The sequence below is a fragment of the Semicossyphus pulcher genome, unplaced genomic scaffold, assembly GCF_022749685.1.
Source record: "Semicossyphus pulcher isolate SPU_LCO1_2020_fin unplaced genomic scaffold, fSemPul1.0.p SCAF_9, whole genome shotgun sequence".
Classification (NCBI taxonomy): Eukaryota; Metazoa; Chordata; class Actinopteri; order Labriformes; family Labridae; genus Semicossyphus; species Semicossyphus pulcher.
The window spans coordinates 7,116,551-7,131,447 of NW_027211770.1; the positions used below are offsets into that span (position 1 = coordinate 7,116,551).

The window sequence follows — 14,897 nt, forward strand, 5'->3', positions numbered from 1 at the left end:
AAATGGCCTTGCCTTAGCACACATTCAATTCTCCAACCACTCCTTGTGCACAACACATTCATTGAAAAAGCTATTCAACCTACAGCAGTGTTAAGCCCACTGCTGGCTGCTACCTAGCGAGCTTTTCCCACTCAAGGCCAAGGACATAAACAGAGGTTACCTGGACACACTCACTGGAATGTGAACCGTGGGCTTTCTACTCGTGCCCTGGCAATTTGCATTTTATATGCAATCAAATTTCACTCAATGGTAAAAGGACATCTTTTTTGTCAAAACAGATTTGAGAAAGAAAGAAAAACCACAAGTAATTGAACGAACACATATACAGGACATAGTCTCTCTAAGGTCTGCTGCAATTTTATATTTCTTATGCCGCACAAACAGTGCTACTTTCACTTTACATTGCTATAACTGAAAATGTTCAACACTGAAGAAGAATGACAAGAGCTTTTTTTAAGGCTTGCCGTTTGGGACTAAGAGGGGTAAGGTTCAGCTTGTTGAGACACCATCATTTTGTAGCACTCCACCCAGTGGTGCTATAGGCATCTGGCTCTCTGGGCTTGCAACATCTGGAAGCCTTGGATCTTCAATAGGCAGCCATAAGGGAGCCGCCATATGTCAACAAAAACAATTCTTTAAAAACAAGTAGACATGTGGAAAGACTGCAGCCCGAGTGAGGAAAATAGATTATTCTTTGATTGGGTGTGAGATTAGTTGGTGTGAAGATATGTGCTTAAGCTTGTGTGAAGAACCAAACAAAGAGACAGTAATTGAGAGATTGAAAGAGTGCATAAAAGGGTGTGTCTGCTTGTTGTGTTGTTTGTGAGCAGAGACACAAAATGAACAGACCTCATGCAACTTGATTGTGAGAGCTGTGACTGGCACTTCAGCTAAAAGAGAGCAGAGGAATGAGGAAACTAACTGGGCGGAATGGGGATGCCGATGGACACACTCTGCATCTGGGACCGTCACCCAAGGTAAACAATGTTCAGGGAGCCATCTGGTTGAGATTGGGGAGGGGGGGCAGAAGAGGGCGAGTGGGGGCGGTGGGTGGAGGGAAGGGTTGCAACGAGCACGAGCATATGGAAAAGCAGATTTTTCCTCTCCCTCCAGCAGTCAGTGAAGGCAAATGTCAGCATGCGCTGCATCCACGCTTGACTGTGCTGCACTCGGCACCACCACCTGGCCCTCCTTGCTCAGCCACCGCGTTTGGGCAGCAGTGACACTGTGGAGCCTTTCCCCAGGGTAGAGGAAACCATCACGCTGCTCAGGATCGTCCACATGCACGCGTGTACACCAACACCTCCTGCACTCTCTGCTCTTTTTCACACAAGAAACTCACAAAGAAACACAAGCTTAACTGAAATCTTTTCAAAAGTATAATTTCTTGTTATGTATGTGCTCGCATTGTTTTTACAGTGCCGACACCAGACCTAAAGTAAGAATTCAAGGTCATGAAACAATGCCATGAACAAATAAAATACATAATTATCATTTGTTTTATACCAATATTTGCTGCTCTCTTACATTAGTGAACAAGTTCCCACAAAATTACATTTTCACTCTGGCAGCAAACTCAGTTGATTTTATAAAGTCAACAACAGGAGCCTGTAAAAATAAAGTTCCCATAAAAAACTTGCTTGCTCAGCTTGCTTTCTAATCTGGTTCACAGTTGGGCTGAGAGACTATCAAATGGTATGGCCAGTGGGCTTTATGCCTCCATGTTCACTTACAGAGCAGCAGTGTGGAGGGCCAAGGCCAGCTCCCTTCATGCAGAGCAGGCAGTCAAGAGGAAGGCCAGGCAACACCAAATGTCTTATGAATTTGCTAATTTGTTGTGACTGCAGGGCATAAAAAGCCTGTTTCCTTGCCATCTGAGGCCAAGAGAACCCAGTGCCATGTTACTTACAGACACAAACACACACACACACACACACACACATATTTGCTATCCACTATCTGGCCTACTTTCATGTGCGGTGGTGGGAATAAAGACAGAATCACCCTTGATTACCTCCATGAAAGCACCACCAGGGGACAAGCATCATACTGGCTACTGACTCAGATAAGTTAAACTGACAGTTAAGTAAGGACTATGGTTTTCAAAATCAACAACCAGAGGAAGGAAACCAGGTGAAAAAAGGTGCAGTAACCATACACAACTATATCTTCTACTTCAGCCTTGGGCCAAGGATTTTTAGGGAAGGACATTCTGTGAAGAAAAAGTGAATGTAAATGATGTCCCATATTAGCATACAATAACCTTCCCCCTGTGACAACACTCAATTCAGTACGCTGTACTGTATGAATAACTAAATCATTCATTGGTTTACAGTGTGACACTTTCAGTCATACACAAAAAACAATCTTTATGGATTGTTCAAAAATATGGAAAATCAGCCAGGTGATTCGACTTCCACATGTTGTTGTGACTCTTTACAAGAAGTGTGCTCAGGTGAGTGTATAGGTGTGTAAGTATTTGTCTGTGTGATGGGGTGACAAAAGGCATCTCTGCAAAAATCTTGTCACTTAACTGTGCATGTCAATGTTGTAACTATCAGTATGAGGCAGTCTACGAAGATATGTTTATTGTGTCTGTGTTTAGGAAATTAAGCGACAAGAACAATTCTACATGTTTAAGAGGAAGAGAAACAAAAGATTTGCTCGCTGCGGTGACTGAGAGCTTAAGTTAAGTGTTGGTTATTTGCAACAATACTTTGCATGCCATAAAGACAATTAGTCAGGACATTACTTTACACAATTGTGCATTTTTCTTAGTGGAATGTTGACATTGGACATGAATGTTAGCACAGGTCTGGTCTCACCTAAATTATTTTTTGAATAAGAAAAAACTTTAATCCTGAAGCCTAAAAGGAGAAAATGAATAATACCTGTATAAGGATATTTAAAGCTTTTAGTTTTAGCCGCATGTCCTAACTTCTTGTTTACTCATCTATCACCAAATGTATAGTAAAGATGAACATTTGTTTCAGGCTTTGTTAAATAACACAATGTCAGAAATCCATAAAATTATGTTTGTAATAACTATACTATTCTTACATGTGTCTGAATATACTGAAGAGAGTAAAATTTGAACACATAAAATATCAATTGTATGTATTTCAACTGAATTTGTTAGTTGCAAAATTAAAAATGAAAACACACGGTAAGGTAAAATAATGAAAATGTAAAAGTACATTTAAATAATGGCATGGTAATAGAGTTAGAAAGAAGGGTTAAAAGACAGAATTCACAGATTCTAATGAGAAACTAAATCTGACGCCTATTCAGAACCAACATTTTAATTTGCTCCACAAAGACTCCCCAGCTGTGTTACATGCTGGAGTCTACCTCCCTGAGGTCAATTCGCTTTTTACTGGGACTCTGGTACTTGAGCTGAAGGCCTTGATGGTGAGAGAGCACAGTTAATCGACTTTCTTTCTACCCTAAGCTGTTGTTGTACAAAATTATTATAGAATCTGAAAAAAAAAATCCTTGCTGGGGCCCTTTTGTGCTTGGGGTATATAGGAAAAACAGTACAACAGTAGCTTCTTCTGAAAACATGGCCTTCATACTGAAATGCAATTTCACAAGCTCCTCAACAGACAACAACCATCTATTTTTCAGCAACAATGGCTGCCTGCTTCTATACCTATTTGGCCAACCGGTGTGGAACAATTTGGTGACAGGAAAGGTGACAGGTAATTTAAAAAGGCAAAGGGGAAAGCTTTAAGAAGCAACTGTCTGGCTTGGCAGAATGTTTCCCACCCACTTGGACCCTGCCTTGGCACCATGTCCACTAAAGGCACCTCCACAAATATACAGACATAAATCCCATAAATAGTTCATCCATTGTCTCTTTTGCTCACCTGGCTCTCATAGAGCTGGTGTATCAATGGGAGTCATTAAAAATCTATATTTTTATGAAGAAAAACACATTAAACATTGAATAGAAATGGTGAAATTGAATTAAAAATAATGTTTAGACTATGCCGTCTGTGTCTAATTGTTAACGACTTCTGTTCATTTCATGTACTCCGTTTAGTCCTGTTTGTCCAGAATACTCTGTGTGCCTGGGTGTGACAGAGTAACACAAAGTATATAGGTTCACTAAAAAAAAAAACACTTTACAGAAAGAATCTGCAAATTCCTCGGGTATGTAATGTACTTGGCAATGAAAAGTTATTCAGATTCTGTTCCAGGGAGAGCTTGTGCTCTGTCGCAGAAAAGACATTGTGCCATGAGAATGCAACAAGGTTTTTATCTGAAACAAAGTTATTTCTAAAGGCCAATAAATGTATAACACAGAGAGTAAAGAGAGTTTTTGCTTGACTTGATTATTATTTTCTATATCCTGTGTTTGTGTGTATTTCTGAGTGAGTGCATCCACTGAGAGTTAGTGAGCTCCAGCTGTTAGGATCCTGTCGCTCTGACTTGTTGAGGATCCTGGCTCCCACTAGTGCAGCACACAGGCCCAGAGGTGGTGAGACATACAGCAGCTTGACCAGGAAAGCAAGGGACGGAAACAGATAGCGATGGAAAGACAAAGAACGACAGAGCAGTGGCTAAACCCCACGCAGCTGCTCTTGTTCTTCAGGGAACCCAGCCGGGAAGCATCGCTCAAGCGCCTAATTCCTCTAATGTGTGCAATCATGCGATGTGCAGGGTGGGGGTGACGGTGGGGGATTGCTGCAGAATAATTCTGCAACTCTGAAGCTGTGGCTGAGAGACTGATGGGGACCAGCCTGACTGGGCCCGGGCAACTGGCCTTTGGCCACTGCCAACTGGCCCAAGCTGAGGCAGCCAGTGAGACTGAAAGCGATGATGCCCACCACCCTGATCAGCTACAGCCTGTTAAGAGGCCTCTCAGCATGCCATCACACAATTGTGAGGTACATGTAGGCAGGAGCAGAAGGTGTGCGAGTGTGTAAGTCGGTAAAGGGGGTTGGCGGTTAATACCTACATGGGTGACTGAGGAGGGCTCAGGTGGTCTGAGTAAGGTGAGAGATAGAAGACTAAAAGTATAGGCTCTTAGTACGTAAAACTAGAATGAACACAACCTGCGGCTACAAAATTTGAAATCTTTCCAAACTCATATTCTTCACAGATTTCTACTAGTAAGTAATAAGCAATATTACTTAGGCATGAGTGATGTTTCTTTAATTTTTGAGGGTGTTAGAGGGCATTAAAAGGGACTCTGTAAGCTTAGCAAACTAAAAGGAAAAGAGCTGCTTAAGTCATAATAAAAGTAACAGTGTTTTCACCCATCACACACATATTACGTCTGTCTCTATACTGAAGATGTCTGGTTAAATCCAGGGATTCAGATGACTACTGCCACCAGGGGGAGCAGGTGTGCTGCAGTCAATTCCTGATTGGTAGGTGGATCACTGACAGTAACAAGTTTGAGCCTGTTTGACCATGTAAACCAATTAATCTGTTCCTCTGGTGCAGGTCTAATGCTGACACCAAAAAATTAAGCACATGAAACCTTGTTTTAGCTCACCAGTGCAGATTTTCTAACTGAATTATAAACCACTAATATGTCTGCTTACTATTTCAAGTTGTTTGTGTTCATGGCCAACATTTTCTACTCTAACAGAAGGTAAGGTTCCTAAATTGAAGAAATGCTTGTAAAAAAACAACCTCAAAACTCATCTTACCTCAGCCTTGCTAAAACTGCTGAGAGAATGTGCCTATCTAATAAAAGCTTTTTCAACATCAGTAGGGTGCCAGCCTCCTGGGACTTGCCAAAAACCTCACCTGATGTTGCCTTGACAGAATGTTTTTGTAAAAAGTCCAGGGTCTGAGCCAAAGCCTTCTTGTTGCAGTGAATGGAGAGCTCCTCGTTGCATTCAAAACACCTGTTACAATAAGAAGGGGTCATAGACAAACACAGAAGGCTTAGAGTTACTGTGGAATTTAACAACCCTCGTAAACCATTTTTTTAAAGAAAATAATTACTTAGCTGAATTGGAAACCCATTTAGAAACAATCAAATATAATGATGGAACAATACCAGCTAACTGATAAAGACCCATAATTTATATGCCTAAAGAATGGAAAATAATATATCAGTTTTGAATCTAAAACTGCCCTTATAATTGTGGTAGCCAGGTTAGGAAGACTTTTTGACAACACTACCTTGCTATGTAGGATGTTCGTCAAAACGCCCAAACCCTGGCAACATCTTTACACATGGCATTACAGGTGAAACACAATGGCAGTATGTGCAGTCTTGGCTTTTTCATCACAGTGTACAATGAAAGCAGTTCTGAGGTTTCTCACCAAGCCTTCCATGTGCTCAAGCTGATGGTGATGCAGTGAGACTCTTGATGGCAAGCTTGATGGTGCTTGTCAGCATGCTGGATCCCTGACTGGTTACAGCCCTGTAAGATTATTTAAAGGAAAAAAAAACCCGTCAAAATTTAAATACACTAAAGAGCTAAAAAGTACATTCAGGGCTTCTTCACTCACCTCTTGTTTTAAAGGCCATGACTCATTTGCATGTGATACAGCTATACAGGTAAAAAAAAAAAATCTTCATATTTTGCAACCCCTTCAATATAAACAATAAGATATTCAGTATTTATCTCTTGAATTGCTTTACAAATGTACTGTCAAATAAAACCAATTATTTTGTGTATCAAATATAGTAATAAAGTGTCTTAATTTAAGAATTATCAACTCTGATTAAAATACCTTACAGAACAACAATAATAATAATAATAATAAAAATAATAATAATAATAATAATAATAATAATAAACAAAAACAGTCGTCAGACCACAAAAAGACATAGACACAACCAGCATTTAACTGTCACAACACATAAAAGTCATATCAGATGAATGATTTAATTTCATGCTCTTGGAAAGAAATGGATGTAAATATTCTATTAACAAAAATGTCCCTTTAATTCTTCAACTTGAAGCAACAAAGACATTACAGTACATATCTCCAGTGCACTGTTAAGATCCAGTACATTGCACACACCTGCTCAAAATTGTTTTCTGTTTGCACTGTTGAATTGTGAAAAAAAAAAAAAGAACTATATTACCTGGAAACCACACTTTAAGCACACCAGAATGTCATGGGATGCTGCCGGCTCTCCGTCGATCATGGTTCTCTCCTTTAGGCATTCAGAGCACACAAGCCACACGTTGGACAGAACTGATTTCTTCACTGAGTTCAGGTCCACTGCCTTACTCACATGCTGGCAAGTCAACCCTGGTTAAATTACAAAATAACTGTTGTAATAAAAAGACCTTCCAACAACTTCTTGGGAAAAATTTGGGATAATGACAGATTTTTATTTTTTGAAGGGATGCACAGCTGGTGCACAGCAAAAAGGGTTCCATCCCAACAAAAAAAGCTTATACTATGGAATTTCTACAAAATTTGTTGGACACAATTAACTTAATGGTTATTATCCTGGTCTAGTAGGAGACATTTTTAGGAGACCCAAAGATCAACAAAATAGACCAAATTGCAGCCTTACTTGCTTAATTATTTTGCTCTAGTAACTTACCACTGACTTCATCAGATGACTCCTCATCGCGAGGTTTCCTTGGTTTATTAGTCCGCTTAGTCATATCTGCGGCTTTCAAAGAGAAGGGGTCCTTGAGCCGCATCTGGAGCTCTGGATGGGAAGATGTGGGACCAACATTGGAGTTATTACACAAAATGAAATGACCTCAACACTTAATAAAAAGGTTTGAATTGTTACCTGTGCAACTGTGCACACAGTGAATGTATATTGATTTTACATACTCATCTATTAGATTTTTTATCTAGCACAGAATGATTGTCCTGCTCCCTGTTGAGAAAGCAGTATGCTACAGAAAACGTTTATATATCGTAGTACATATTTATCCATTAAAGTATACCTGCACATTTGCACAATCTGTTTCCATTATGTATAAGGTAGTTCTTTATTGATCCCCAGAGGGGAAATTCAGTATATATTGACTTCAAATGGCACAACCTATTTACATTACAGTTTACATGTCTTACTACAGCTCACTAGTTAAGTCAAGTCAAATGTATTTATATAGCACATTTAAAACAACGTAAGTTGACCAAAGTGCTTTACAGACAGTGGCAGATAAAACAGTGCAAGAGATACAACAGATTATGAATATAACACACCACAGTATACAATTTCACTTGCATACACACACATGTATATACACCCATACATACAAAATACTCATGAACAATTTCAAAACATCTTCATTGGCTTTAAGTATTTTCAAAGGCCAAGGAAAAGAGGTGGGCTTTGAGTTGGGCTTAGACACTGCCACAGTATTATGTTGTACTTCAACTTGTTTATATTAATAAAAATATTTAATGAATTCTATTCCTATGCTTTTGTTGCAGCACTATTTAGTTTCTTACATATTAATTACATTTTGTTTCAACAACATGATTTTTCTTTAATACTGTTTTATACAGAACATGAGCAGCACTGTTTAATGGAGGCTGTAATCTATGATTTCCAAAGCCAGCTGTAGTAGTTCTGTACATAACCATAACAGATCTTGAACATAGCAAAGCTTGCAATCGTGGTCTGTAACTGACATCATTCTACTTACACTTTCATTCTACTCATTAGCAGGTGAAACACCTGCACAGATGGATTGAGGGCAAGTGAATGAATTCCTTTAACAGACCTAATGGTTCCATGGTCGTAGGTTTTAGATAATCTATCTTCTGTTTTGTCCTATAATTGCTCAAAGCTGTTTCTAAACTATTCACCCAAAATGCAATGGGACCAACCTCAAGCTTCCTTATCCCAGTCAGATTAGCATTTATAAACCACTGAACACAGAGGCAAATCAACAGAAAATGTATAACCTTTTTACTTACGTGCATAGTATGTCACTGGAGTATATAGATCTACGCAGATAAAAGATGATACTTAAGATATTAACATAATGAAAATGGGGATAGACACGGTTAGAAGCCTCTATTAGCCTCGACAGTCCATATAGGTGAGCTTAAAGGGTCTTTATGTCATTTATGGAAGTATATTAAACAATAGATAAAGAACTTTTACATAGATGAATATGGCTTAAAAGCAGAATTAACTCACCTCTTTATTAAAGCTCCTATGTTGACTATGTTAGCTAACCTGAAGCCAACAGTTTGATGTCAACTCTTCCTGGCTAGCAAACAGGCTAGCTACATTAGCTTATCAGAATAAACATATGCATTAACAGGTCTGTTTTATCCAACTATAAACGAAGAGTTAAAGGTTTTACAACGCAAAATACAGCGCAACGACAACAACAGAACAGTTGTGTCAATGATTCTTCGTTTTTGCCGTTGACTTTCTAAATGTTACCAGGCTTTAGGTAGCAATCAGCTAGCAAACCTCGTCAACATGTGACGCACTACGGCAACTCAAATTGGCCTGATGCTGCATTCAGGTGCAATAGAAAATCTCAAAAGCAGGCAGAGCTTTACACTTCTGAGGCTTTAGAGAATCCTTTCTACGTTATAAATCATTTGGAACAACAGTTTGGTCAGTTTATTTTCATATTTTATTTATGAAAAACAATAATGATGTGTTGTAGACAGACGTCTGGTTGTCAATTTTCCGTCTTTCCCATTATTAGGAATGCATCATATGTATAATGTTTCTGAAAATTCTTTACTGTATTATTTTGATATACTTAGGGCACATATGTATTTATGTTGCGAAAGGGGTAACCTTTGTAACGTAATATAAGGTTATTGACATGCTTTTAATTTGATCAGAAGTCAAGGGAGTGTATTTTGTCCTTTACGTGATCCGTACTTCTGCGCATGCGCAAGTCACTGTTGGCACGGTTAGGCAAAGCAGTGTGACTTTAATAGTTGTGTCACGCAGCATTGGTCCCTAATTACAGCTTTATGTTGACGAAGTGTTAACATAGGGTGTAACTGATCACAAATGGCTCTAAGAAGGTGTTGGAGGTTTGCAGGGGTTGTCCCGCGGCTGATATTGAACAGTACCGTTGTGCCTGGGGCTTCCGTCCCGAGAGGACGAAGCTTTGTGTCCAACCCTGTCAACACTCACCCCGGTTGCAAAAGTGAGTTTTACATTTAGCGTTGTAACGCTAATAATTTGTTAGCGTATCTACTTCAGTGAGTGTTCGGCTCGTTGGCTTGTGATTCACTGTCATGATTTTAAATGGTTAATATATCTAAAGTTATTTGTTTCGCTTTAAGCTACAGAGCTGGTGCTCCGCAGGTTTAGCTCAGGGCCACCGAGCACGGATGTGAGCTATGACGAGCTGAAGCAGCTCCTGGCTGGCCGGAAATCTGTAGTTATGGATGTCAGAGAGCCCTGGGAGCTCAGGGAGTACGGCTTCATCCCCGGGTCAATTAACGTGCCCCGTGAGTGTTCTTCTACCTGAAATACACTGAAAATAACCCAAATCACATTATTAAAAATGTTTTTGTATTTAATTGCAAAAATGCTTCAGTATTATTAAAAATTACATAGATCTTGAATTCAACATTGAGGACAACTTGGTCAATTTTTAGTATTAGTAAGGCCACGCCTCCTTACTTACAAACTACTAGCGGGTATATGGACACACATTTATTCATGTAAATTTCATCGAACATCTGGTATGAATCTATCACAGTATTTTTACTGTAATACTGGAACTACCTACCTCATGTAAATTGACCCACCTGTTACATAATTACATATTTTTTTTAAATCATATTATATATTACAGCATCGTTGCACTCCTCATATTTCAATCAGGTTTTATTTGTATAGCACCAAATCACAACTAAGTTATCTCAAGACACTTTACAAAAAGAGCAGGTCTAGACCGTACTCTTTGTTATATTATTTAGAGAGAGACCCAACACAGCACTTAGCTTTTAACAGGCAGACACCTCGAGCAGAACCAGACTCATGTTGAACAGCCATCTGCCTCGACTGGATGGGCCGAAAAAATGGATAGAAGGAGATGCAGGATAGAGACAGGCAGTCACTATTGTCTTTTTTAGGCTTGTACATACTAGTTTGCTATTCAATGTTTAATGTAGGCTTGTACATATTAGTTTGATATTTAATGTTTAAGTGAACATAGAGAGCAAAGTTAAACCAGAGTCAAATTCATTGTATGTGTACATACCTGGCCAATAAAGCTGATTCTGATTCTATCTATTGAACTTCTGGTTTCTGACTTGTTTGTGCTTTTTTGGCTTTACAGTGGGACAAGTGAACACTGCTCTCCAACTGGCTCCAGAAGACTTCAAAGAAAAGTATGGAGGTGAAATGCCCCATCCGACAGATAATATTGTCTTCACCTGTCTGGCAGGGGTCAGAAGCAAGAAAGCACTCAACACAGCAGCCTCACTGGGATACAATGAGTGAGACACATTTTTTCTTTGACATTAATCTGTCAAAATAATTGGCTCTCACTTCCTCCTTAAGTCAATAAATTGTTCAACTGTTGTAGTCATATATAGCACATGCTGATATGGTTGGGCATCCAAAATTCTCATTCTGGTGGAATCATTAAGACATTTTATTTTCAATGCTGCTTATCGATTCCTAAAGAAATTTCCCTCAGGCAGAGCCGTTGCAGGGCGGGTGCGAAGCCCTCCTCATTGACAGGCGCATAAATAACCGTCACACACACGGAAATACAGACAGTGTCTTTATTTATTCAGTAAGGAGAATGTATCTAAGTTTTTTATACGGGACGATCCGATGAGAGGGAGAGACGGCGGCAATACTGCAATCATGCAGTGCAGTGAGGACACCGGTCTGTGTGTGTCTCTCTCATGCTCTGCCCCTGACTTAGTAGGGTTGCAATCTGTCCGTATTTCCCTGAACAGCCTTTATAAAGCATAAAATCTCCACATGCAGTGGATGAGAAGAACCGGAGGTGATTCACACCTTATTTATCAGAGTTACGCTGTGCGAGGAGGAGACAGACATTAGGAGAGGAGCAGATATGACACAGATCTGTGTGTGTTTCTCATGCTCTGTACCTGAATCAATAACGTTGCAATCTGTCCGTATTTCCACGCACAGTTACTATAAAGTATAAACTAGGGCTGCCCCCTGAAAGTTGACGAGTCGAATATCTGTCTGGGACCCCTCAGTCGTTTTTTGTTTTGTTTTTTCTCTGTTTGTTAACTGCAGAGATCACAGATCTGTTTCTCATGCTCAGGAGCATCAGGCTTCATGATCAAACTAAGTTGTATAACACGTCATCACTTCAGTCCGAACTCACCCGCCCCCTCTCTCCCTCCCTCTGAGCGCCTGCATCAGCAGCTCTCCCCCTCTCTGTGCTGCGAGTCTGCTTCACAGTTTTTTGTATCATAGTATGATGTGTTTTAAAGTCTTAAAACGATGCATAAAGGAATTGAACTACAGGAATTTCATTTCAGAATCATGTTGGGTCAATAACAGTCTTGAAAATATAATATATATATGTATATATATTAAAAAAATTCAGGATGCATACCTGGGTTGCCAGGTACAAGGTTTTCCAGCGGAATTGTACTACATTTGAAGTGTTGCTGCGAACCCTATGCGAGGCCCTTTAGAGGCGCAAGGCCCTTTTAGAGGTGCGTGGCCTGGCGCGTTTTCTTCTGTGAAATAAGCATGTGACCTGTTTTGACCCTGCCCTTCAAAGAATTGGAAACAAGAATCATTAAGAACCGGAATTGATAAGCAGAATTGGAATTGGAATCAGAATCCTTAAAATCCAAACGATACCCAACCCTACATGCTAACTAGGATTTTCTGTTGTTGCTGCTGGTAAGAGTTTAGCCTACCTTTTTATAGCCTGGACAAAGACAAGATAACCAGTAATTTTCTATTTCTATGTTTTTTATCACAAGATATTTATATATTTTATGAACTTTTTTCTCCATTTCAGTGTTCAGCATTACCCGGGTGGATGGCAAGACTGGGTGAAAAATGAACAACATAAATGATACAGAGATAATGGAGCAGAAAATAAAGAATATTTAAAGCTTTTTTAAGAAGAAATCAGCAGAGATCAGAGGGCAAACACAATGAAAACAAGGAGTCTTGTGAAGGTTTTTTTTATGAATGAAGTTTGCTGTTGTTATTAGAGACACTGATTAGAGCTGTTTTTCTCATAACTGTGAATCCCAAAGACTGAAACCAGAGGGCCCAGCACAAATCAACTTTTATGTCTGCTAATAAAATAAACTACGGTCAAACCCTTTACAAATTATAATAACTGGTTTCTATTCTAAACCATACTACAAATATGTGTAGATAATGAAGTGCTAATCTTTTTGTTCATAGACTATCTATGCAAATGACTACCTAATTGTATGAGTGTGAGTTCAAATGAAGTCTTCCACTGCTTAATGAACAGTTCAACATTTCAAGTTGCTGTATTGTAAATATGTTTTGTTGCACATAGATGAAACTGTGCATTTGTTGCCAACACCATTAAATAAATAAATTATAGTTTTGATTAACTGATATTTATTTGTGTTTGGTATTTATTCTTTTTTTTTTTTTTTTTACAGCTTACTGACATGTGTCTGACATGTCTTTATTTATTTTGATAATTTGTGATAGAACTTGGCATGAGGTGGTGGACTGAGGTGACAGCCGCTGTGACTAAGATGATCTACGGTACTGGAGGCCTATGTCTAATATCCCCGTGCTCCAGTATGAATTTGCCACCAACCCTCCAGGGAACATTAACAGGATCCTTCATCATCCATGATAATGAATGTGTTTGTTTTTAATCGAGAAGAAAGCCCCTACTACAGCATGTCGTCCACGGCTATGGACCTTGTTCCCTATAAACTTCCCCCTTTACAGCATGAGCTGAAAAACACAACACAATTTCTCATTATCAGTTTGGTCAAAAGTTAGAAATTGTACTGTAAGACTCTGAAGCAGCTTGTTAATACTGGATAATTGTTACTGAATAGGAAACTGATCTTTCAGTGACTTTCCAGATGTACGAGTACAATCATGCCCAGAAGTGCTGACACTGTTTATATACTGATACTGATAATATTTTACTGCTTATGTTAAACATTATGCATCAAGTAGACTAGGAAAGCCATAAATCATTAAGGCATCAAAGTATGTCACTGAGTCTAACATCTAACTGCAACCTATTATTTGGCCTTTTATATTAGGTAAACATAAGATATAATAAAGCATGTCCATATCCCTCTATATCTCTATCTTTATGTTCATATCAGTCATTTTAAGATGATTGAACAGCAGGAGGAGGGGTTGAGTTGGCATTTGAAGCAATGCTCTATAAATGCTGTAATAGAAAATAACTCAGTGATGAGGGATGTTATTTGGTCGCACCATGAAAAGAGCTGGTCAGAGGAGATAGATAGTTCACATATAACTCCACCTCTTCCCAAAAGTCCCACACTGCTGCAAAATGTGAGGTCAATGGAAAGGAATAGATGCCTGCATAATCCATCAAGAGAGGTTTTATCACTAACAAAACATCTACAACTAGATTTTTATCTTTTAAATGTGATAAAAACTCATATTAACTGGCAGGTAATAGATTATGTTTTGGTCATCTATGGTTGTCTGTATATGTGAAACCTTGGGGTTATGTTTTCTATGAGGGTTAATGTTGCTTACAGCATATTTTAAAGACAGCAGCGTTTACTGACCCCTGATCAAGCGACCCTGTAGGTGTCAGTGGAGAATTGCCCTGAAATGACCTGACCACTGTTTTCTCCCCTCATATCACTGTGCCGTGTCAACCGTAAACTCCAGACTTCAACCCCCCTCTTTTTCTGCTACCTCCTTATTTTCTCTTAGAAGCGGTTAATTCCTTTTCCTTTTTTCTGGATACTCTTTTTTTTTAATATGTTGAAAACCGACCAGACTAATAAGTACTAAT

At 39.1% G+C, this 14,897-nt stretch overlaps 2 protein-coding genes across 2 annotated transcripts in view; one reads left to right on the forward strand and one right to left on the reverse strand.

The window, feature by feature from the left end:
* The window catches only part of usp45 (ubiquitin specific peptidase 45), a 33,516-nt gene extending 24,137 nt beyond the window's left edge, over nucleotides 1-9,379 (reverse strand). The window contains exons 1-5 of the mRNA XM_069656914.1: nucleotides 9,098-9,379; nucleotides 7,532-7,642; nucleotides 7,061-7,230; nucleotides 6,289-6,389; nucleotides 5,764-5,864 (exon numbers count right to left, since the gene is read on the reverse strand). Coding sequence (XP_069513015.1) covers nucleotides 5,764-5,864; nucleotides 6,289-6,389; nucleotides 7,061-7,230; nucleotides 7,532-7,634 — 475 coding nt within the window. The 5' untranslated portion in view covers nucleotides 7,635-7,642; nucleotides 9,098-9,379. The remainder of the gene's footprint in view (nucleotides 1-5,763; nucleotides 5,865-6,288; nucleotides 6,390-7,060; nucleotides 7,231-7,531; nucleotides 7,643-9,097) is intronic.
* A 458-nt stretch (nucleotides 9,380-9,837) lies between these two features.
* Nucleotides 9,838-13,448, forward strand: tstd3 (thiosulfate sulfurtransferase like domain containing 3). The gene is made up of 4 exons (XM_069656842.1): nucleotides 9,838-10,079; nucleotides 10,219-10,386; nucleotides 11,223-11,382; nucleotides 12,906-13,448. The coding sequence occupies exons 1-4, from the start codon at nucleotides 9,941-9,943 to the stop codon at nucleotides 12,961-12,963; spliced, it is 525 nt and encodes a 174-aa protein (XP_069512943.1). The 5' UTR covers nucleotides 9,838-9,940; the 3' UTR covers nucleotides 12,964-13,448.
* Nucleotides 13,449-14,897: the final 1,449 nt, after the last annotated feature.

Bases quoted from the DNA above. Each gene is read 5' to 3' on its own strand.
- tstd3 (XM_069656842.1), top strand. From the start codon at position 9,941: ATGGCTCTAAGAAGGTGTTGGAGGTTTGCAGGGGTTGTCCCGCGGCTG. The intron at 10,080-10,218 runs GTGAGTTTTACA...TTTCGCTTTAAG, and splicing joins CACTCACCCCGGTTGCAAAA to CTACAGAGCTGGTGCTCCGC. The intron at 11,383-12,905 runs GTGAGACACATT...TCTCCATTTCAG, and splicing joins GCCTCACTGGGATACAATGA to TGTTCAGCATTACCCGGGTG.